At 46.8% G+C, this 24,568-nt stretch overlaps 1 protein-coding gene across 6 annotated transcripts in view; it reads left to right on the top strand.

Moving 5' to 3' along the window:
* CNGB1 (cyclic nucleotide gated channel subunit beta 1) overlaps positions 1 to 20,789 on the top strand; it is a 77,473-nt gene extending 56,684 nt beyond the window's left edge. For 4 of the 6 annotated variants that reach the window (XM_073605609.1, XM_073605610.1, XM_073605608.1 and 1 more), the window contains 14 exons: positions 277 to 465; positions 886 to 1,094; positions 1,503 to 1,553; positions 4,053 to 4,139; positions 4,224 to 4,288; positions 10,394 to 10,516; positions 11,192 to 11,333; positions 12,069 to 12,228; positions 12,588 to 12,685; positions 13,484 to 13,567; positions 14,866 to 14,984; positions 16,084 to 16,230; positions 18,744 to 18,933; positions 19,420 to 20,789. In XM_073605609.1, the coding sequence (XP_073461710.1) occupies positions 277 to 465; positions 886 to 1,094; positions 1,503 to 1,553; positions 4,053 to 4,139; positions 4,224 to 4,288; positions 10,394 to 10,516; positions 11,192 to 11,333; positions 12,069 to 12,228; positions 12,588 to 12,685; positions 13,484 to 13,567; positions 14,866 to 14,984; positions 16,084 to 16,230; positions 18,744 to 18,933; positions 19,420 to 19,638 (1,883 nt within the window). In that variant the 3' untranslated portion in view covers positions 19,639 to 20,789. Of the gene's footprint in view, positions 1 to 276; positions 466 to 885; positions 1,095 to 1,502; positions 1,554 to 4,052; positions 4,140 to 4,223; positions 4,289 to 10,393; positions 10,517 to 11,191; positions 11,334 to 12,068; positions 12,229 to 12,587; positions 12,686 to 13,483; positions 13,568 to 14,652; positions 14,756 to 14,865; positions 14,985 to 16,083; positions 16,231 to 18,743; positions 18,934 to 19,419 lie in introns of those variants that run through there. The other 2 variants (XR_012236627.1, XM_073605612.1) reach the window with 2 other exon arrangements.
* The last annotated feature ends 3,779 nt before the right edge of the window (positions 20,790 to 24,568 follow it).

The following is a 24,568-nucleotide window of genomic DNA, read 5'->3' as shown; positions in this document are numbered from 1 at the left end:
ATCGATCAACTTGGTACATCAGCCTGCCCATTAACGGTTTGAACCTCAGCCGGTTCCTGCTGAACCGGCCGAGATTCAAACTGTGTATGGCTGGCCTTAGTGATATCAGTGATCCCATTGCATGGGTATTGCTGAGCTCTCTGTATAGGAAGCACAGCATGCTGAACATTGAAAAGTCTGCTCAGTGTAAAAGAATTGTGATATACAACGATGATGTACACAATCATAATATAATACGATAATGTATAATGATTTGCTTTATGTCGATAATTTCAGCTCCATCTAAAAAAGCTGCACCACCACCTCCCCCACCCCCTCCCCCACATGAGGAGAAGAAACCAGAAGGCGCAGCCCCCGCTGTGGAAGAACACTATTGTGAGATGCTCTGCTGCAAACTTAAGACCCGACCATGGTGGACCCAACTTCACAAATACAGATTCCCGTCCAGTATTGATCCATTGACTAGTAAGTAAAGAGGAGGCATAAGGCATTGGCAGCCCCAATGAGTAGTAGAAGTAGAAGGAGGTGCAAGGTACTGGGAGCCTTGCTTATTAGCAAATGAGGGAGGAGGGAGGAGGGATGAGGCACTGGTAGCCCAAATGACTAGTAACTAGATGGAGACATGAGGCACTGGAAACCCTGCTTGCTGGTAAATAAAGGGGCAAGCACAAGGCACTGGGTGCATTGCTGATCAGCAAGAGAGGGGTGGTACTGGAAGCCTCGTTGATTATCAAATGAAACAGAGCAGGCCCCTCCCACTCTGTGGGACCTTTCTTTTCCCCATGTGGCCACCTAATTGTGTGGGTCAATTAGTGAACACCTCCCAGCTCTCAGGTCTTGTGTGATTGGCTGTGCTCCACTCACCTGTCTCTACCACCCCTGCAGATCTTATGTATGTCCTGTGGCTCTTCTTCGTGGTGATGGCATGGAATTGGAATTGTTGGCTTATCCCAGTACGTTGGGCCTTTCCCTACCAGACGCCGACCAACATCCACTACTGGCTCTTAATGGATTATCTTTGCGATCTCATCTACCTGCTGGACATTGTTGTGTTCCAGGCCCGCCTGCAGTTCGTGCGTGGCGGCGACATCATTGTAAGTTCTGCGTTCGTAATTTATCTCACAGTCCCATTGTACAATCCTCACATCGTACAGACAACACTCAGTCACAGATATCATCCACCATAGACATTTTGATGTGTGTGATAACTTTACAATCCTTTATAACATCTAGTCTGGCTGTTCCTGGCTCCCTGAGGGTGGGCTCTGTGTAAGGCGAAGGCCCCAGTTGGCTGCCACTGTCTGAGATGGACTTCCAGAATTGAGTATATCAGGGCTCTTATTAGGTTTTCAGCCAGACAAGATTGTGATGACCCTCTGGTGGAGCATCCGGTGGGGGGAGGTGGAAGTCCTCAGGGCCCCTCCCATGAAGGACACTCTTGGGCTCTTAGTTTTTTATAAATCAATAATTTATGTCCTCATCAAACTTTCTTCTAATTCCAGACCGATAAGAAGGAAATGCGGGAATATTATATCAAGACTGAACGATTCAAGGTAATTCCTCCCTGTGTTTTTAACTGCAACAATACATTTGTAATTTATGTTATCTCTTGTAAGGACTGCCTAATGCAATAAGTGGGGTGTACAACCAGGAGGTTACAGGACCGCATTCGAGAACGCATTTTCGATATTAAAAATAATAAATCTACTAATACAGCCCGTCATTTCAACAATCAGCATGAAGGTGATATTAGCTTGGGTTTGGTACAGGTCATTGAGAGAGTCAAGGTTCCTCCTGGGGGGGGCAAATGGTTCAGGTTGCTGTGCAGAAGGGAGGTTTTCTGGATCCTTCACTTATACACCTACATACCTTTTGGATTAAATTTTGAGTGGGGTGTGTCATTTTTTGGAGTGACCGGCTGGCTTCCCATCTGTTTACGGCAGCCTTTCCCAATACACTTGTATATATCTACAGTCTCTCATAAAAGTGAGTATACCCCTCACATTTTTGTAAATATTTTCTTCTATCTTTTCATCTGACAACACTGAAGATATGACATTTTGCTACAATGTAAAGTAGTGAGTGTACAGCTTGTATAACAGTGTAAATTTGCTGTCCCCTCAAAATAACTCAACACACAGCCATTAATGTCTAAACCGCTGGCAAAAAAAGTGAGTAAACCCCTAGATGAAAATGTCCAAATTAGGCCCAAAGTGTCAATATTTTGTGTGGCCACCATTATTTTCCAGCACTGTCTTAACTATCTAGGGCATGGAGTTCACCAGAGCTTCACAGGTTGCCACTGTGTCACAGTACTACTTACAGTGAGCCCACAGGTGAGCAGGTGACACGGGATCCCCCAGGGTGTGGAGTCTAAGGGCCAGCCGGTATTCTGCCAGGGACCCCCATCATGAGGGTTTGGGCTTAGTTGCGTGCTGACCCCAGGTCACGACCCCCGGGTTCAGCCTGCTCGCTAGGGAGGTACCAGAAGACACTGTCAGACAAGGATGGATGGATGAAGCAAAGGAGAGCCAGTTAGCGAGCCAAGGTTAGGGCGGGCTGCAGACAAAGTAATCAGAACAAGCCGAGTCGGTACACAAGAGATCAGTTCACGAGAGGTCAGGTTAAGGCAGGTTACACGAAGGGAGCTCAGAAACAAATGTTGCTCAAGCAACCAGAACTGGTCTGAGAGGGATTTAAATAGAGAAGCACACGAGGGGCTGGACAGGAAGTAGCAGGAAGGAATCATATATTAAGCAACAGGTGAAGCCGGCGACACCCATAGCTGCAGAGTGCAGCAGAGCTCAACACAAGCTAGTGAAACAACAGATGCCAGCTGGCCTAGAGCAGTAAAGGTGAGACACAGATCAGCTCCGCAGCTGATCTGTGACACACTGGAGTCCCCTTCCACTCCTCCATGACAACATCATGGAGCTGGTGGATGTTAGAGACCTTACGCTCCTCCGACTTCCATTTAAGGATGCCCCACAGATGCTCAACAGGGCTTAGGTCTGGAGACATGCTTGGCCAGTCCATCACCTTTACCCTCAGCTTCTTTAGCAAGGCAGCGGTCATCTTGGAGGTGTGTTTGGGGTCATTATCATGTTGGAATACTGCCCTGCGGCCCAGTCTCCGAAGGCAGGAGCAGCACTCATACGTCTATTTCCCCAAAGCAACCTCTGGATATGACGCTGAGCACGTGCACTCAACTGCTTTGGTCGACCATGGCGAGGCCTGTTCTGAGTGGAACCTGTCCTGCCAAACCGCTGTATGCCACCGTGCTGAAACTCAGTTTCAGGGTCTTGGCAATCTTCTTATAGCCTAGGCCATCTTTATGTAGAGCAACAATTTTTTTTTTCAGATCCTCAAAGAGTTCTGTGCCATGAGGTGCCATGTTGAACTTCCAGTGACCAGTATGAGAGAGTGAGAGCGATAACACCAAAGTTAACACACCTGCTCCCCGTTCACACCTGAGACCTTGTAACACTAACAAGTCATATGACACCGGGGAGGGAAAATGGCTAATTGGGCCCAATTTGGACATTTTCACTTAGGAGTGTACTCACTTTTGTTGCCAGCGGTTTAGACATTAATGGCTGTGTGTTGAGTTATTTTGAGGGGACAGCAAATTTACACTGTTATACAAGCTGTACACTCACTACCTTACATTGTAGCAAAGTGTCATTTCTTCAGTGTTGTCACATGAAAAGATATAATAAAATATTTACAAAAATCGGAGGGGTGTATGTACAGGTTGGGGCCCCTCCAAAATCATCCGGGACAGTATGGAAGCAACAGCCCCCCCCCCCCCCCCAGATATCTAATACATGTTGGGCCCCCCTGAGTCCCTGTCGGACAGTTGGTTTGGTATGGACAACCCAGATATCTGGTACATGTTGGCAAACCCTGAATCCCTCCCAGGACATTTGATGCACTATGGACCCCCAGATTTATGGTACATTTTGGGGCCCTCTGGGGGCCCAATTAGGACAGTTGGTTCATTATGGATCCAGTGATAATGTGTGGTGACATTGATTTCTTGGTCCCGGCAGATGGACGTCATCTCTCTCCTCCCTCTGGATCTTCTCTACTTCAAGGTTGGAGTGAAGTCCATTCTCCGCTTTCCCCGTATACTTAAGGTGAGGACACAAGGGGCCCTTGTGCTGTCACCCGATATATGATCTGTCACTGACACCATCTCCTCCCACCTTGTCTCCTTATAGTATATGGCCTTCTTTGAATTCAACAACAGACTGGAAGCTATCCTCAGCAAAGCCTATATCTACAGGTACTTCTACTTTGCACTCAGTGCAGAACCAGATGAGTATTTCCTTCATGTTCCTCTTTCTTCTCTGACCTGAAGAACAATATTCCAGCAAATATACCCGAATCACCTGAAAAACCCAAAAGATGCACAGGAGTATACACAATATATACACCAGGGGTGCTCAACATTTTGAAGAGTGAGGGCCACTTAAAGGGGTTGTAAAGGCAGAAGGATTTTTATCTTAATGCATCAGTAAAGCAGCGTCCCTCAGCCCTCCTAACACTTACCTGAGCTCCCTCTCTGTCCACGAGTGTCTCAGCCTTCCGAGATTCTCCTTCCTGATTGGCTAAGACACAGCAGCTGCGCCATTGGCTCCCACTGCTGTCAAAGTCAGCTAGCCAGTCAGGGGAGAGAGGGGGTAGGGGCGGGTCGGGGCTCCGTGTCTGAATGGACACAGGGAGCTGTGACTCGGCTCGGGTGCCCCCATAGCAAGCTGCTTGTTGTGGGGGCACTGAACAGGAGGGAAGGGCCAGGATCACAGAAGAGAGACCCGAGAAGAGGAAGATCCGGGCTGCTCTGTGCAAATCCACTACACAGAGCAGGTAAGTATAATATGTGTATTATTTTTATAGGAAAGAACAAGCCTTACAAACACTTTGGTGATTTGGTAACCAGTCACGGGCCACAATGAAGTATGGGGTTTTACTGATTCCCCCCCCTCCAAACGCACCCTATAAGGCTGCTTTCACACATATGTGCTGTGGTTTACCTGCACCTGTGGGTTTTGCTTTGCCGTAGACCTCTATTGCATTTTGCGGATGTGATGCATTTTCTGAAAGCGCACCAAAACTCCTGCATTCAGGAGGAACCCGCTGGACATACCGTGTTTCTCCGAAAATGAGACCTACCCCAAAAATAAGCCCTACTGTGATTTTCAGGGAGGGCTGCAATATAAGCCCCCGAAAATAAGCCCTAGTTTGGAAGGGTTGTGTTGTGTGGTCTAGACTGTTTTTTTTCCGGGGATGAATACCTTCATTGCGGCGCCGCTCAGCTGATCCCCCGCTGCTCTTCTCCTCTTCTGCCAGCTTTCAGCGGGGGATCTCGGGCCCCCCTCCCTCTGCAGTGCTCGGAGCATGGAAGACCGATCAGGCGGGTCACAGAAGCGCCGAAGAAGGCGCTGTAGGAAGGTACGGTGCACACTTTACATTGTATAGGGCTGTAATGCAGTGCATTTTATGATTTTACAGGCACTTTTAACTCTGTTCCACTGGCCACTGGTCATTTCTGACAGGCAGGGAGAAAGATGGGGAGAAAAGACAGCCCATGACAAGCCCTACCCTGAAAATAAGCCCTACTGGGTCTTTTGTTGAAAAAATTAATATAAGACCCAGGCTTATTTTTGGGGGAAACCGAAGTCTATGGCTCAGTGCAGCTAACCACAACCATGGAAAGTCATAGGTGCACGGCACTGCACCCGCGAATCAGTGTCAAAGAAGCCTAATAATTGGTAACCCTTTTGTAGGTACTAATATGCCCATTCCAAAAGCTAGTATACCCAGTGTATGTGTTGTTTAATACACCAACCTTTTTTTCCTTTTGCAGCCACTGCTCCAAGCTGCTAGAAAGAATTAGGCCTCATGTACACTGCTGCTGGTAAACGGACGTTTAGGAGCAGTTGGGAGTTTTTTTTCAACTGCCCCTGAACTCTCCTCTATGTTATCTTATCAGTACTGTACACATGGTCGTTTACAGTCGTTTTTAGGCTGTTAAGTTTAGACGCATTTTTTGGAACGCAAAAAAATGCGTTCAGAAGCTGAGCTTACAGGCATTTCAAGCAGCAAACGCGGCTAAACGCGGTACTTTTTGGCTATTTTTTAAAAAATTGCGTCTAAAAGCGTTTTTTTTTTTTTTTTAAACGCTTCACTTTAAAACACGGCAAAACGCCACTAAACGCGGCATGTAAATGCAGCAAAATGGACGCTTTAAACGTGGGTTACTATCTGTCAAGTTAAATCATTCAGGAGAGGTTGTAAAAACGTCCCGTGTACATGAAGCCTTAGAGGCGGAGTGCACTTGGTATCACTCCGTCTGGGACAGGAGCCGATGCTACAGAAGAAGCATCGACTTATGCTGCTCCTGCTCCCTCTGCTGCCAGAGCCGGCTCATTGCACTCTGATGCTCTGAGATGGCGGGTCGGCAAGCCCAGATTGTGATCAATGTGTTGTCAACACTGGGCATGCGCTTCCCTGGTTTGAGGTTGCTGGCCACGTTAGAGGGCTCTGCGAACCATGGTTTGAGCACCCCTGATACACAATATATACAATACATACAGTACATATTACACAGTATATGCAATATAATATATACACAGTATGCAGAAGATAATAAATATATATATATATATATATATATATATATATATATATATATATATATATATATATATATATATATATTTACTGTGTGTGTATATATATACACACACACAGTACCTCACATTTTTGTAAATATTTTATTATATCTTTTCATGTGACAACACTGAAGAAATGACACTTTGCTACAATGTAAAGTAGTGAGTGTACAGCTTGTGTAAGGCCACTTTCACACATGCGGACCGTTCAGGTCCGCCTGTCAGTTTTTTCAGGCGGACCTGATCGGACGCTCCATGAATCTCTATGGAGCGACAGATGTCAGCGGTGACATGTCCGCTGACATCCCATCCGATCCGCTCCGCTAAATCCAGACGGATGGTGGTCCTATTTTTCATTCGTCTGGCGGATCGGATGGAAACATACAGGCGGTCCGTTTTAATCCAATCTCCCCATAGAGAAGAGTGGAGATCTGACAGGTCCGTCTCTGCACAGTGAGTGGAGACGGGCCTGTCATCCACCAGCTCAGCGGGGATCAATGGATTGATCACTGCTGAGCAAGCGGAATCCGTATAACGGATCCGCATGTGTGAAAGGGGCCTAACAGTGTAAATTTTCTGTCCGCTCAAAATAACTCAACACACAGCCATTAATTTCTAAACCACTGGCAGAAAAAGTGAGTACACCCCTAAGTGAAAATTTCCAAATAGGACCCAATTAGCCATTTTCCCTCCCCAGTGTCATGTGACTCATTAGTGTTACAAGGCCTCAGGTGTGAATAGGGAGCAGGTGTGTAAAATTTGGTGTTATCGCTCTCACTCTCTCATACTGGTTACTGGAAGTTAAACATGGCACTTCATGGCAAAGAACTCTCTGAGGATCTAAAAAAAAGAATTGTTGCTCTACATAAAGATGGCCTAGGCTATAAGAAGATTGCCAAGACCCTGAAATTGAGCTGCAGCACTGTGGCCAAGACCATACAGCGGTTTAACAGGACAGGTTCCACTCAGAACAGGCCTTGCCATGGTCGACCAAAGAAGTTGAGTGCATGTCCTCAGTGTCATATCCAGAGCTTGTCTTTGGGAAATAGGTGTATGAGTGCTGCCAGCTGCAGAAGTTGAAGGGGTGGTGTGTCAGCCTGTCAGTGCTCAGACCATACGCTGCAAACTGCATCAAATTGGTCTACATGGCTGTCGTCCCAGAAGGAAGCCTCTTCTAAAGATGATGCACAAGAAAGCCCGAAAATAGTTTGCTGAAGACAAGCAGACTAAGGACATAGATTACTGGAACCATGTCCTGTGGTCTGATGAGATCCCCTCCCTTCAGAAGCTGGGCCGCAGGGGAGTATTCCAACATTTGCTATTGGGAATCTTCAGTCATTCCTCTTTACATTATTATAAATTATTTTGTTTGGTTGATATCATAAAGCCACATAAATTTAATTCCCATGGCTCATTCTTATTTATATTTTCACATTTATTTTGAATGTCTATTTAATTTCACAATTTCTATTCATCTAATATATCACATTGGGGTCATGCACGGTTTAATATATTGTTTCGTTTGTCTATACACGTTTTTTCCAACACATCAGTTATTGTAATGGATGGGTTGCCCACATCTAAGATTGCGGTTTTTGACTCTACCTATGGGACTCAGAACAAGGTCTGGTGTGTATATATATAAGGTGGTGGTTCAGCACGCACCCGTTCCCCATTGACAACATCAACTTATGATGAAACGCGTCTGGAGGAGGATGCGTGCTGACGTCACCACACTTTCACTAGGAGGACGGGATTTGATTTGCAGCCGGCCGGCTCTGTTTGTACTAGCGCGATTTTACTTTTGTTTTATATGTAAGTGCATTACTGTTTTTTATTAAACATGTTGAAGCAATATTATGCTATGGTTGGTCTTTTCCCTTATACCCCGCTGAGATACCGAGATCCATCAGAGTTCCACGGCATCGGGGCGTTTGGAGTATATAGGCAACCAATCCATATCCATACCTGTCCAGACGATCTTTCCAAACAAGTAAAGGCCTTGGCTGAGCTATAGCCGTCTGCTTGGTTTTGCTTGCCATCTGGTAAGCAAGTTTTTTATAAGGTGGTGGCACATATTTGTGGATCGGGCTCACTTGGGTGTTTGTTTAGATCCTTTTGAACTGTCACTCATCCATATATTGATACCTACAAGCCATTGTTGGATTGAACCTTCACACAGCGCAGCTTCTCTTTTCTATTCTGTTTTTGTGTCTCTCACAATAAGCTGCTGCTCTTTGGACTTTTCATTTTTTCCTTTTTTAAACATTATTATCAATTTAGATCTAGCGCGTTTTTTTCTTTTTAGTATTCCAACCAGGGGCGTAACTAGAAATAGCAGGGCCCCATAGCAAAATGTTGTATGGGGCCCCCCTGCAAACAGCCCCCCCCCCCACAGCTGCCCTAGTGTCAATGCAGCGTGACCTGTGCCACATACAGCGTGACCTGTGCCCCATACAGCGTGACCTGTGCCCCATACAGCGTGACCTGTGCCCAATACAGCCTGGTCTGCCTGTGCCCCATACAGCCCCACCTATGCAGAGGAAGAGGCAAGCCACCCGGGTCAGCAGAGAGCGGGTTTGCCCGCTGCAATAGCTTTCATTTGAATTTCCCATCTTCCCGGGGCTCATCGTCACATAGCCCCACCTCTTGGCCCGACGCCTTTGATGACATCACATGTCCCGCATTGGATCCGCGTTCTGTCTATCAAAGGCACCGGGCCAAAAGGTGGAGCTATGTAACGTGAGCCCCGGGAACACTGGAAGTTCTAATGAAAGCTCTTACATCGGGCAATTCTGCTCTCTGCTGATACGGACAGCTCGCCTCTTCCTTTCCTCTCTCTTCCCCTGGCTGGGAGACTGTGCCGGCGGTGCTCTTATCCTCACTGGGCCCCACTGGGCTGCGGGCCCCATAGCGCCCGCATGGGTCACTATGGTGGTAGTTACGCCCCTGATTCCAACATGATAACGACCCCAAACACACCTCCAAGATGACCACTGTCTTGCTAAAGAAGCTGAGGGTAAAGGTGATGGACTGGCCAAGCATGTCTCTAGTTCTAAACCCTATTGAGCATCTATGGGGCATCCTCAAACGGAAGGTGGAGGAGCGCAAGGTCTCTAACATCCACCAGCTCCGTGATGTCATCATGGAGGAGCGGAGGAGGACTACAGTGGCAACCTGTGAAGCTCTGGTGAACTGCATGCCCAAGAGGGTTAAGGCAGTGCTGGAAAATAATGGTGGCCACACAAAATATTGACACTTTGGGCCCAATTTTGACATTTTCACTTAGGGGTGTACTCACTTTTGTTGCGGTTTAGTGAGTGCGGTGAGTTATTTTGAGGGAACAGCAAATTTACACTGTTATACAAGCTGTACACTCACTACTTTACATTGTAGCAAAGTGTCATTTCTTGTCACATGAAAAGATATAATAAAATATTTACAAAAATGTGAGGGGGGGTGTGAGGAGTACACCTGGTGTAGAAAGTATATACACTACACGGGGTACACCCAGTATACATAATATACACAATACATAGGGTACACCTAGTATATACAATACATGGGGTACACGCAGTATACATAGCATATATGCTATACATGGAGTACACCCAGTATACACAGTACCCAATGCACTGTTGCTGGGAGGTTGTGAATTCTCTGGTTGTTCCTTTAGTTGTGTTTGCCAAGCTCAGTGATTGTCCTTCTTGTTGCAGAGTGATCCGTACAACAGCTTACCTCCTGTACTGCCTGCATATGAATGCCTGCTTCTATTACTGGGCCTCCGACTACGAGGGGCTCCGCTCCACCAAGTGGGTGTATGATGGCGAGGGGAACAGGTGAGAGCAGAGGCCCGCCATAACTGTTACCTTATACTGGTCACAGATGTCACCAGGCACACAAATCTAAAGAGCCTGAGGTTATGAGTTCATGTCATAAAGAACATCTTCACCCACAATGTACTCTGTTTTGTGGCGTAGCAGTTCAGACTATGCTGGTTCTAATGGAAGGGATGCCACTACTATGTCAGGACAGGATGAGTTACTATTATCACTAACCCAAGTAGGTTCTTCATATACCTCCAATCATTACCAGAATGTCTGTGTCCTGATTCCACTTTTGGGTGGAGTTGCTCTTTTATTACTGCTGGTGGAACTCTGTACATTTCTTTTAGTCATGTGGACACATTCCATATCTTCTCAGCCAATCACTATGGAGAAATATTATACATTATACGCTTATTTCCTATACTCAAGCTTTGGGAGAGGCAAGGGGACGTCATAGACTGGGGGATGCTAGAGGAACAGTGTAACACTGTGCATGCAGGGCTCCACCTACATACATACAAGCAGGTGTAGGGTGTATTCAGTGGCTGAAGCCAATTGTTCCCCCAGAGTCTGTTAAAGACACAGCTAAAAGGGGACACATCTGGCCCTGCCTCTGAGGTTCCATTTCTTTGTGTTTCCATTAAACTGTCCTCATGACTCCAGTGATGTTTCTGTCTTCTCCTTCAGCTACATCCGCTGCTATTACTGGGCTGTGAAGACCCTCATCACCATCGGGGGGCTCCCTGACCCACAAACTCTCTTCGAGCTTTGGTTCCAGCTACTGAACTACTTCATGGGAGTGTTCGCCTTCTCCGTGATGATTGGTCAGGTGTGTACACTACTCCTATGTCATGATGGTCAGGTTACTCCTACGCCATGATTGGCCAGGTGTATTCTCTGCTCCTTGATCATGGTTGGTCAGGTGTGTACTCTACTTCTACGTCATGTTTGGTCAGGTCTGTACTCTACTTCTCTGTCATATTTGATCAGGTGTGTACTCTACTCCTCCATCATGATTGGTCAGGTGTTTTCTACTCCTCCATCATCATTGGTTAGGTGTGTACTCTACTCCTTGGTCATAATTGGTCAGGCGTGTACTCTACTCTTCCGTCGTGATTGGTCAGGTTACTCCTCTGCCATGATTGGCCAGTTGTATTCTCTGATCCTTGGTCATGGTTGGTCAGGTGTGTTCTCTACTTCTCCATCATGCTTGGTCAGATCTGTACTCTACTTCTCTATCATGATTGGTCAGGTGTGTACTCTACTTCTTCCGTTGTGACTGGTCAGGTGTGTACCCTACTCTTCGGTCAGGATTGGTCAGGTGTGTACTCCTTTGGCATGATTAGCCATGTGTGTACTCGACTCCTCCATCATGATTGGTAAGGTATGCGCTCTACTTCTCTGGCATGATTGGTCATGTGTGTACTCTACTCCTCCATCAAGACCAAATGTAAAATGAGAGAGAATGAGAAGAGTGGGGGGGGGGGGGTGAGTGACACTGATGAAAGTATTGGTGAGCTATCTGTAGTTGGTCATTTTGTAATTGTGTCTCTTCCTGTCACAGATGAGGGACGTGGTAGGAGCTGCTACAGCTGGTCAGACATATTACCGCAGTTGTATGGACAGCACCATCAAATACATGAACTGCTACAAGATCCCGCGCAATGTACAGAACCGTGTCAAGATGTGGTACGAGTACACCTGGCAGTCACAAGGCATGCTGGGTAAGAGCCCCATTCCTGGCTTTGTTCTCATTATCTTTAACTACATTTCCCATGATCCTCCACTCCAGAATGGACACATGTCAGGGAGGGGCAGCTTCAGTCACAGCCTAATCACACAGGTGTTCTGCTTGGTGGTGAATATAAGAATGGGGGTCTCAGGCCTTACATATATTATTATAGTAAAGTTATAGTAAAATCTGTCCGAATATTGAAAGGAAGCCTAAAGACAGATTCCCAGGTGACAATGAGGATTTCCACAGATGGGAAATCTGGGAGAAGTAAAAGAAAGTAAAAAAAAAGGGAAGTGATTATAGAAGATTTATCACCCATCTCTGACATTGTCATTCTGTGTCTGTCAGATGAATCAGAACTGATGGTGCAGCTTCCAGACAAGATGCGGCTGGATTTGGCTATTGATGTGAATTACAACATTGTCAGCAAGGTGGCGCTCTTCCAGGTAAATGTCACATTTCATTTCCATAAAGGGTTATTTGTAGTACCAGGAGAGTCTGAGGGGATCCTTGTAGTACTGGGAGAGCCTACAGAGATACTTTCAGAGCGGGAGAGTCTGGGGGATCCTTGTTGTACCAGAAGAGCCTGGGGGGATTATTTTAGTGTCAGGAGAGCCTGGGGAAATCTTTGTATCAGGAATGTCAAAGGGGATCCTTATAGAGCAGAAGAACCTGGGGAGATCCTTGTAGTGCCAGAAGAACCTAGGGGAATCCTTGTAATACTAGGAGGACCTATGGGTATTGGGGATTTCCTGTTGTACTGGGAGAGTCTGGTGGGTTCCTGGTTGTATTGGGAAAGCCTGGGAGGTTCCTGGTTGCATGAGAGAGCCTGGGAGAGCCTAGAGGGTTCCTGGTTGTACTGAGAGATCCTGGGGGTTACTGGGAGAGACTGGGGGGGGGATCCTTGTTATACTGGGATAGCCTGGGGGGATCCTTGTACTGCTGTGAGAGCCTAGGGGGTCCTTGTAGTGCTGGGAGAGACTGGGGAGATCCTTGTAATACTGGGAGAGCCTGGGTGGATCCCGGTAGTAATGGGAGAGCCTGGGGGACCCCAATACCATTAGGAATAATGAATGGTACTGGTACAGTGCATACTAATTTCAGTTCTTTTCTCACTTTACCTCTGTCCTTCTCAACCCCTCTTCATCACCTCCTTTCTTTCCTCTTTCGTCAATTCTCACCCCTTTGTTATTCTACCCCTTTTCCCCCCCTTTAATTTTTCCCCTTTCAACCCCCCTCTGCAGGGTTGTGACCGGCAGCTGATATATGACATGCTGAAGAGGCTGCGCTCTGTAGTTTACCTGCCTGGGGATTATGTCTGTAAGAAGGTGATGTACAGGGGGGGGGGGGGGGTTGTATGGGGTTCAGGTGAGAGCAGAAGGTGATGAATGAAGCTTCTCAGAATCTCTCATTCCAAGTCACGTATACATATATATTGACTTCAGTGATAGGAATGAGTCAGAACAGCGGTCTGTGTGAATGCGGTCATAAACTGTGCCAATGACACAAGTGGAGGTGACACAGGGGAATGTGACACAAATGGAAGTGATGTAGGAGGTAGTGATATGGGTGGAGGTGACTCAGGTTGCAGTGACACTTGTGAAGGTAACACAGGTGGTAGTGACTCAGGTGGTGGTGGCACAAGTAGAGGTACCACAGGTGGCAGTGACTCCGGTGGCGATGACACAAGTGGAAGGGACTCAGGTTGCAGTGACACAAGTGGAGGTGACACAGGTGGCAGTGACTCAAGTGGCGATAGTGAAGTGGAGTTGACAAAGGTGGCAGTAACTCAGGTGGCGGTGACACAAGTGGAGGTGACACATGCAAGTGGCTCAGGTTGCGGTGACACAGGTGCCAGTGACTCAGGTGGCAATGACACAAGTGGAGTTGACACAGGTGGAGGTGACACAGGTGCTAGTGGCTCAGGTGGCGGTGACACAAGTGAAGGTGACACATGTGCAAGTGACTCAGGTGGCAATGACACATGTGGAGTTGACAAAGGTGGCAGTGAATCAAGTGGTGGTGACTCAAGTGGTGGTGACACAAGTGGCGGTGACACAGGTGCTAATGGCAATAGGTGGCGGTGACACAAGTGGAGGTGACTTAGGTGCCAGTGACTCAGGTGGCAATGACACAAGTGGAGTTGACACAGGTGGAGGGGACACAGGTGCTAGTGGCTCAGGTGGCGGTGACACAGGTGGCAGTGACACAAGCAGTGGTGACTCAGGTGGTGATGACACACCTGCAAATGACTCAGGTGGGGGCTACAATGATACAGGTGAAGGCTACACAGGTGGCAATGACCCAGGTGGTGATGGCACAAGTGAAGGGGACGCAGGTGGCAGTGACGCAGGTGAAAATGATACAGATGTTATACATCCACTCATGTCTGGCTATTAAATATTTCTTGCAGAGGGAGTTCCGGAGAGAAATGTACATCATCAAAGCAGGTAGAGGTGGCAGTGACACAGGTGGAGGTGACAGAGGTGGCAGTTATGCAGGTGGAGGTGGCACAGGTGATAGTGATGCATGTGGTGGTAACAAAGGAGAAAGTGATACAGGTGAAGGTGATACAGGTGAGGCGGCATACACTTGCTCATGTTTGGCCATGAAATATTTCTTTCAGGGGGAGATCGGGAGAGAAATGTACATCATCAAAGCTGGACAGGTCCAGGTCCTTGGAGGGCCGGAGGGACAGACTGTGCTAGTCAGTCTAAAAGCAGGATCTGTCTTTGGAGAAATCAGGTGAACTAGACAGACACCTTCATCTTTCTCACTGAAAATCCAGAGATATTTTACTGTGATGTGACAGCTCCCAGTATTAGCTGCGTTCTTCATGTAGGCGACTAACCACCTAATATATTCCTTTTATCCATTGTCCTTCTATATAGAGGACTGACCTCTTCCTATACTTCCATATCTGTTGTCCTCCTGTATAGAGAGCTGACATTTTCCTATACTCTTATAGGTAATGCCCTCCTCTATAGAGGACTGACCTCTTCCTGAACTCCCATATACATTCTCCTTCTGTATAGGGGAATGACCTCTTCTTGCTCTCCCATATCTGTTTTCGTCTTCTATAGAGGACTGACCTCAGGTCCCGTATCTCCTGTCCTGGTTAGAAACACCTGAGCTTGCTGAGCTGGTCCATTGCCTTATCAGGCTCTGTGATCTCTATTGGATGAGGAAGCAGGGCTGGGACAAGGGGTGGGCAGAAGGGACCGCTGCCCCTGGCACTGTGGTATTATGTAAGGTGGGGGGGGGCCACCACAAGGCGGTTGGGGGGTTGATTTGTGTTGGGAGGGGGAATTTGGGGGGTGGCAGGGGATATGAATTGTTTGAGAAAAGGAAATTTGGGGAGGTGTGCTAGGAGTGGTGATGTGAAGGGAATTTGTGTTGGGAGGGGGGCTGGGGGAAGAAGATTTGTATTAGGAGGGGAATTTTGGGGGTAATACGGCGGGGATAAGGGGATTTGTGCTAGGAGGGAATTTTTTTTGGGGGGGGGGTGTATTTGTGCTAGCAGGGATAATAGGGGGTATTTGTGCTAGGAGGGAAAATTTGGGGGGGGGGGGATTCCGGCTAGGGTGGGGGATTGGGGAGAATTTGTGCTGGGAGGGGGGGATTTGGAATGGAGGGGAGAGGATTTGTGCTTAGAGGGGAAATTTGAGGGGTAGAGGATTTGTACTAGGAGGAGGATTTTTTTTCGAAGGAGGGGATTTATGATGAGGGCATATGGGGAATGAGAGGAGGGGGTGCAATTTGGCATGGCCGCCCTGGGCTCTAGATAACCTTGTCCCAGCACTGTGAGGAAGTAAGGTTTGCTGATTATTTTCTCTCTTTATAGTCTGCTGGCTGTGGGCGGAGGAAACCGACGTACTGCCAATGTGGTGGCGCACGGCTTCACAAACCTTTTTATCCTGGATAAGAAGGATCTAAGTGAAATCCTGACCCATTACCCTGAATCACAGAAGGTTCTACGCAGGAAAGCAAAGTGAGTAAGGGTAATCGCAGATGTCCAAAAATTTCTACTGCCTGTGTTGCTAGATAAGCTACCAAGTCAATATCCATATTCCAGAATGGTGGCTGTGGGGAGCCAAGATAGTTCTTACTGCAGATATTGTGTTCCTAAAAACAATGGGGCTGAGTTACTAAAGGCAAATAGACTGTGCACGTTGCAAAGTGCAGTTGCAATCTGCAAGAGCAGTTGCTCCAGAACTTAGTAAATGACCAGAAGTTCTGCTGACTTCCATCATCCAATCATGCAATCAATGCAAGAAAACATGCTGTTTTTTTTCCCCTGCATGTAAATGGGAATTTTTTGTAAAGTGAAGCTTTACCTCATTTACTAAGCTCTGGAGGAACTGCACTTGCAGTGCACAGTCTATATGCCTTTAGTAAATTAACCCCAATTTATTGCTACTCTCACTATGATGGTGGCCAGGCGGAGAGGCATTAGGCCCCTTTCACATGTGTGGACCGTATGTCCGTATTTCATCCATCTGTTTTCGGATGAAATACGGACATTCATGCATCCCTATGGGATGAACATCCGCTGACACCAGATATCATCCGTCCCCGCTATTGTCCGATTCTGCAGACGGAGGAAAATCCTATTTTTCTATCCGTCTGTAGAGCGGATCGGATGAACAAGGACAGACGGTCCGTGTTCATCCGATCCCCCATGGGGGAGAGCGGAGATCTGACAGGGCAGTCCCTGCACAGTATGCGGGGACCGCCCTGTCATCCGCCAGCTCAGCGGGGATCAACGGAGCGATCCCCACTGAGCAAGCGGATGTTCACGGGTCAAATTAACACGGATCCGCATGTGTGAAAGGGGCCTTACTCTACAGTAGAGTCAGCCATGTTCTCACTCATGGGTATGGTGAGAGGAGAAAGACTGTTGTCAGAAGTCATGGCTGAGTGAGGGCTTATATCTCATTTTGCTGGGTGTTTATTTTATTCTTCCATTCAGTCACATTTCGTTTTGAACTTGTTTCCCTAACGTAAGATTTAGTCAGAGCGTTGTGAGTTGTTGGGTAGACAGACGGTTGACAGGCTGTTGGGAGTCTTGGGTGGATGGAGTGCCGATGGGTTTTGGTAATGTTGGGCTGACAGGGTACTGATGGGTTGCTGGGAGGATGGAGTGCTGATGGGTTGTTGGGAGGATGGAGTGCTGATGGGTTGTTAGGGGTGTTGGGTGGATGAGGTTTTGATGTGTTGTTGAGTGGGTGAGGCTGCTGGTGGGCTGTTGAGTGCATTAGATGGATGTAGTGCTGATGGAGTGTTGGGTAAACAAGGTGCCGATGAGTTGTTGATAGTGCTGGGGAGACAGGACATTGATGGGTTGTTGGCTAGACAGGATGCTGTTGGGTTGTTGGGATTGTTAGATGAATGGGGTGCTGATGAGTTCTTGTGAGAGTTGGTGGACTGGGTGTTGATGGGTTATTGGAAGTGTTGGATGGATGCAGGTGCTGATAAGTTCTTGGTAGTGTTAGACCGTCCATAGATGATGCGAATTTGGTTGCAGGAAAGAAAATCACTTGATTCCCCATCAACACAGATGAATGGGGTTACATGGATGGGGTTCTGATGGGTTGCTTGGATTGTTAGATGGATGAGGTGCTGATGGGTTGTTGTGAGTGTTGGATAAAAGGGTTACTGTTGGGTCCTTGGCAGTGTTATATGGATGAGAAAAGTTGGGATAGTGGCACTGCCAGATAGTATATGTATATTAATACATGAGTCCATCAAGTAAGTATATAGTGTAACAGTCCAGAAACCAGGGCAAGCCTTTGTTGGGGAAGTTGAGAGCAGACTCCAGATAATGCAAAGAAAAGAGAAATGCACCTGTATTATATTAAAATGTTACAGTTCTAACCTAGAGGCGCCTGTTTCTCTTTTCTGTGTTATATGGATGGGTTGCTAATAGTTTCTTGGTTGGGCAGGGTAGTTGATGGGTTGTTGCAGTGTGGGCAGACATTCTTAGTCAGTAAGGCTTTGCGGTGGTATGAATTGGGGCTATTTTATAATAAGAGCCCTAATATGGATTGCACCCTTTTCTGCACTATATATAGTAAAGGGAAGGTGCATATCCCAGCATGCCCTTTTTTAGGTGCTTCAATGGACTTGGAGGAGGTATAGAATTTCAGGTGAAGTATTTCTTTTTGACCTCGATAGCTGGTCTGAAACTTCCTGATTTGGCCAAGGTCAGTATAGCTGATATTCATCATGTATGAGTTATATGTGAAGGAAGAACTCTTGGGCTGTTTTGTTTCTTTCTCTGTGGAGCAGATTACTCCCATATCTCCACACTGTGGAGATATGGGAGTAATCTGCTGTGATGGGAAGATGGTCTGCCGTGTCAGTGATTGGAATGTCATCAAATCTTTGTGTGTATGTCCAGTACATTGTATACAGATAAACATTCATTGTCAGTGCCCCATACAAGAATTATATTCTCCATCAGAACCCCAGTCAGTCCTCTCTGATTTTTCTCCATTGCAGGAAAATGCTGAAAAACACCGGCAAACCAAAAGGAGATGAGGGTCCAGCACAGAAGGGATTCCAGCACATAATTCCGCCCAGACCTGAGACTCCCAAACTGCTGAAGGCGGCTGTTGCTGCCACCGAAAAAATGGGCTTCAAGGGATTTTCTAAACTGAAGCGTCGACTTAAAGTAAAGACAACTGTGGAGGTAAGAGGGACAGTCCTTTTGCTACAGCAATGACAGCTGATGTTTGGGGTGATCTCCTGTCTGAGAGGTCCTCGGTTCAGCCAACCATCAGTCCTGATCACTACTGGTTCCCTGCCGAAAAGTTGGTGTCAATGCCCTGCCCCTCTCCTCTGGTGCTGCTTACAAGTTGATGGATAAAGAGCAGCCTCCAAAGTCTACAAACTTCTTATATGGAAATCTCTGAATTGTTATATAATTGCCGAATCTTGAACATCTGAACAAAATCACATGATTGCTGCTGATTGGCTGTTACAGGTTGTATGAGCAGAGATGAGTAGATTGGGAATATCTTGGGATCGGTGGAAGAAGTTTTTCTGACACCAGAATTCATTCCCTGTCCTGGAAGATTGTTCGTAGACTGCACTTTAGATCTTTGTGTCCTGAGTCAGGATGATGGAGAAATTGTATAATCTGCTGACGTGCTGCCTTGTGTATTTATCTTTCCAGCCCTCCAGAACAAGTCCCCTGCCCCCCGGGTCCCCGGTGCACCGAAGATCTCCAGTGCCCACTATTAAACCCGAAGATGATGACCCGACGGAAATCGTGGCAGAGTCTACAGACAACACAGTCTTTATCAGGGTTAGCCCCTCCTCACGAGGGGATGAGCAGATACTGTCTGTGGAAATGACGGCCCCTGAGGAGGAGGAGGAGGATGGGAAGAAATAATGAAATAGGTAGAAGATGAATGATGCAGTGCCTCATGAGCCTCACCATAAATCTTCGAGGCTTCAACTTTCATCTGAGCAATATTACCACAATCTCATCTGCAGAGGATCATCACAACTTCACGGGGGACCTGAAAACTAGATTTCACTACAGACTCCACCCACAATGTAATGTAGAAATTCAGGTAGAGGTGGATGTCTATATTTATGGAACATTCCACTGTGTCTATCATAGCACTAGGACCAATGTACAGAGTCCATACTGTCCCACTAGAGCTCTCATACATTGTTCTGTGTAGGAGATTCTCCTGTGGGGTCCACATTAACATCAGGGCCGATGTGAGGCACAATCAATATATAGAAAGGTGCAGATTATTGGACCAAACCACAGACTTACCTTTCCTCTGGGGAGAGTGCCAACCAAAATATTGCAGCTGCTCTGAGGAAGGAAAGAGGCAAGTCTTCACACTGCAGAGAGAGGGCGCTCTCTTCTCACATCACAGAGAGGGGGCGCTCTCTCCAGGACCCCGCACGGGGGCTGCTGTTTCAAATCATTGCAGAGAAGGGGCTCTCTCCACACACCACATAAGGGGACTCTCTCCACACACCACACAGGGGGTACTCCCAAGTATTGCAGAGAGAGGGGGCGCTCTTTCCACACACCACACAGAGGAGGATCTTTCCAAACACTGCAGAGGGGGGGCATGCTTTCCAAATATTGCAGAGAGGGCGCGCGCTCTCCACACACCACAAAGGGGGCGTTCTTTTCCAAATATTGCTGAGAGGGCATGCTCTCTCCATACATCACACAGGAGGCACTTTCTCTACATGCAGCACAGCTCTATTTGTACACATCACAGAGAGGGAGCACTCTCTTCATAATGGAGAGTTAGCCTAGAAATAAAGCAGCAGAAAGTAAACTGGGTGACCAGGATTCTGTCTGGAGGCCTCTCCTCCCGCCCCCTTTCCACAGTATCGCGCCTGTGAGGGGTGCAAAAAGTATGGAGTCTGGGGACTCCTTGGGTTCCTATGAGGGGAGTGCAAAGAGTCTGGAGACTCCCCCAGTTCCGGTGAGTGCAGTGTAGCAGCCACAGCTTTGTAAGGGTGGAGCTCTGTGTTTGTTAGATTTGGAGTTTCTATTTTTGAAATAAATATAACCTTCTCTAATTGGTGTGTTATCTGTAGTGGGTGGGGCCGGGATCATAAACACCCTGAATTTGGTACTGATTTACTCCTCGTCTCCTGCACCTGGCTGCTCTTCCCAATAACCACCCCTGGCTTCCCACCAGCTCAGAGTATGAGGCCAACGTGTTCACAGCATCCATCTGATGGAGTACTGCTATCACTAAATCCAGAGAAGGGATCCCTGTGTATTTGTACCGACCAATCGGGAGAATGGATCCCAGTGTATTAGTACCACTATCGTCCTATCGGGAGAGTGGATCCAGTGTATAGGTACCACTATTGCTCTATTATAACAGTGGATCCAGTGTATAGGTACTACTATTCTCTATTATAACAGTGGATCCAAGTGTATAGGTACCACTATTGCCCTATTGGGAGAGTGGATCCCAGTGTATCAGTACCACTATCACCCAATCAGAAGAGTGAATGCCTGTGTATTAGTACTGCTATCACCCCATCTGAAGAGGGGATGCCAGTGTATCAGTACTGCTGAGGTCTGCTTTGAAGGGTGGATCCCTTGATTACTAAAACCCTTTTTTCCTCTTCTCACTTCTGTAATACTTGCCCTAACAACAGGTGGCTCCTTCCCCTGACACACTCCCTTCACCAGCACCACTCACAGTTTGTCTTTCATTCCTTGTGGACCTCCTATCCTAGACAGAGGATGAGCTCACAGTGCCTCTCCTCACTTCTTGTCAGAGGCACTGAGCTCAATGGACAGCTTGGAGTCTTCGACCAATAAAGTACCATTGGCCCAAGCTGTCCAATAAAAATGCTGCAGTGGAGGCACGCCTCTCACTACAGTGTCATAGAAGGGGGTGTGTCTAAAAGACAAATACTCCCTTCTAGCCCAGCCCTCTTAACTAGAAGGAAAAAACATGTGTCTATGTGTAAAAGATTTACCCACAATCCCATGTTTTTTTCACACAGTTAAGAGGGAGAATGAGACTCTGCTACTGCTGAAAGGGATTGTAAACCCTCATGGTTTTTCACCTTAATGCATTCTATGCATTAAGGTGAAAAACCTTCTCATGCTGCAGCCCCCAGAGCCCGTTTTACTTACCTGAACCCGGTCTTTTTCCCCCTGGGGACGAGCACACCAGCTCTAGCTGGTGTCTTGTGTCCTGATTGGATAGATTGATAGCAGCGCAGCCATTGGCTCCCGCTGCTGTCAATCAAATCCAATGATGCAGGCACCGGGGGGCGGGGCCAAGTCCGGTAATCATGTCTGTGGACGCAAATGCTCGACTTGGGAGCGCGCAGCAAGGTAACCCCCTCGGGATAGCACTTCTCCTAGGGGGTTATCTGTTGCGGGGAGGAGCCGCGAGAGCCGCCGGGGGACCCCAGAAGACGAGGTTCGGGGCCATTCTGTACAAAACGAGCTGCACAGTGGAGGTAAGTATGACATGTTTATTATTTTAAAAAAAACGATCCTTTACAATCACTTGAAAAGGTACAAGCTAAATCATATATTATTATGCTATATGTTATAAGACAATAAATTATTATTTATCTATTTACTGTGAAATTACTGGTTTGAAGTTATAACTTTAAACTTCAGTAATTTGTCCGTTAAGCCACCTGCTTGAGTACAGATTTAGAAAATATAGTAAATAACCTTAAAAATAATATATAATAATTATTTGTATATTACTTATGGTAATTAACTTCTTGCCACCCAGTCCAATTCTGACACTTCTATCCTACATGTAAAAATCATCATTTTTTTGCTCGAAAATTACTTGGAACCCCCAAACATTATATATATTGTTTTAGCAGACACCCTAGGGAATAAAATGGTGGTCATTGCAACTTTTTATGTGTAGAACCCTGATGTTTAGGCAGGGTTGCTCCTAAATTTACTTGCCAGGTGTAGTTACCTTGGCTCATTGTTAGGGATCAATTGATTACACCCTAAGTCTAGAATTGCTGCACTTCTCTCTTCTTCTTCTGCCGCTGGGTGGCCGGGCACTTGGTGGCATTAGATAAGACAAGGGCAAAGCAAGGACAGATTAGGAGTCAGTCAATGGGCAGGGGTTATCTTAAAGTGGAGTTCCTCCCACTTTTACCACTCTTCAGCATCCCTCAATAAACTGTGCACTGTAAACGTATTGGATATTTTTTTATTTTTTTTCTCAGCACTTACTGTATATCTGCTGTATTCATTTTTCACTTCCACCTCCCTGGCCGCGGCCCATCGCATCATTTCCTGTTTGCAATGCCTTCTGGGAAGGGGCGGCAACTTCCTCTGACACTGCCGTTGCTATGGAAACCGGACCTGAAACCTATTACACTGCTTGTGCTGCACTGAGCATGTGCGAGATCTGCAAGGATGAGATCCAGGAAGAAATACAGTCTGGCTTCAGATGCCCAGACTTAAGATGGCCACGGCCTGCTGTAAGTTTATAAAATAACAAACTACTGCTGTAAACTAACAAAACAGACCTTAGTTTATAGACTAACTTTGCTAGAATACATTAAGCTTGTGTATTTTAGGGGTATTTTTATTTAAAAAGTATAATTTCGTCCGGAACACCACTTTAAATCCCTTGGCCCTGCTGGGAGAACCTATATATTTGGAGTCAGGTGATCAGTGTTCTGTGCCACCTGGATGGCTGTCTGGGTGGACGTGTATTGTATTGCCCGCGCTGCTAAGCCAGAATTTGGGCCCATCCCGGGCACATCTGGCTATTAGGCTTTCAGGGTTGGGATTGCAGGGCAGGGTTGGGATTGCGGCTTGCAGTCAAACCAGAAGTGACGGTTCTGCCGGCCGGAGATCCTGTCGTGGTCGGAGGTAGAGGGGAAGCTGTCGCTACTAAGGGACCAACCACCTTATTACCAGGGACCACAGTGAGTAACTGAAGCAAGTACCTGAGCAGAATTCTCACCAACCCATGATGATGAAGAATCTGGAGACTTCAGCAGATGTCAAGCCAGGGACCCAGCCAGCGGAGGTGACACTTGCAGAGCGGCCTTGTGTGTCAAGCCAGGGACCGAGCAGGCCAGTGGAGTGAAGCTTTATAAGTGTCTGGAGTGCCAAGCTAGGGACCCAGCAGAGAAGCAGGAGTGACGCTTGAGGAATATAATACTACGGTGAAGATTGGAAGAGCTCAAGGGAGTCAGTGGCAGTGAATCAACTAATCTAGTGAGAGAGAGACTGGGAGCTCAGTGGGCTGAAGAACAACAAGAAGTGATTGTAGTGGAAGTGACGGAACTGTTACACTTTATGTTAGAAACTGTTAAAAACTGTTGCCACAGGAGACAGCATTCCTACACATGCAAATGTGGCGTCTTGCTGGATGCCTTTCCCTGCATGGCTGTCCTCCTGTAGAAGTCTCAGAGTCTGCCAATCAACACTGCAACTACCTAAGGGTGTCCTGGCCCTCTCTCCCAAAGTACTGTTCAAGAGAAATAAAATCTCTTTGCATTCAAAAAGTGTCTGGCACCCATGAATTTAACTTGCATTACAGCCACTATGCCTTACAACCCACTCTATGTGGAAGGATGTCAGCAGTTCTTGGCTCTAAAGGCTCTCATTAGACTAGAGGAGGCCTGGGACTTTGCTACATATGTTACACGGCATTTGCGCAGCAATTTTTCAAACGCATTTTATTTGGAAAGAAACAGTTTTATGAATTAAAAAAAAAAATACTAAAGTTAAATTTTTTTTGAATAGTATGAAAGATGATGTTACGTCGAGTAAATAGATACCTAACATGTCGCTTTAAAATTGCACACACTCATGG

This window comes from Aquarana catesbeiana, linkage group LG11 (genome assembly GCF_042186555.1).
Source record: "Aquarana catesbeiana isolate 2022-GZ linkage group LG11, ASM4218655v1, whole genome shotgun sequence".
Lineage (NCBI taxonomy): Eukaryota > Metazoa > Chordata > Amphibia > Anura > Ranidae > Aquarana > Aquarana catesbeiana.
Note: the sequence above shows the minus strand (reverse complement) of the source record. Positions and strands in the feature narration are given on the sequence as shown.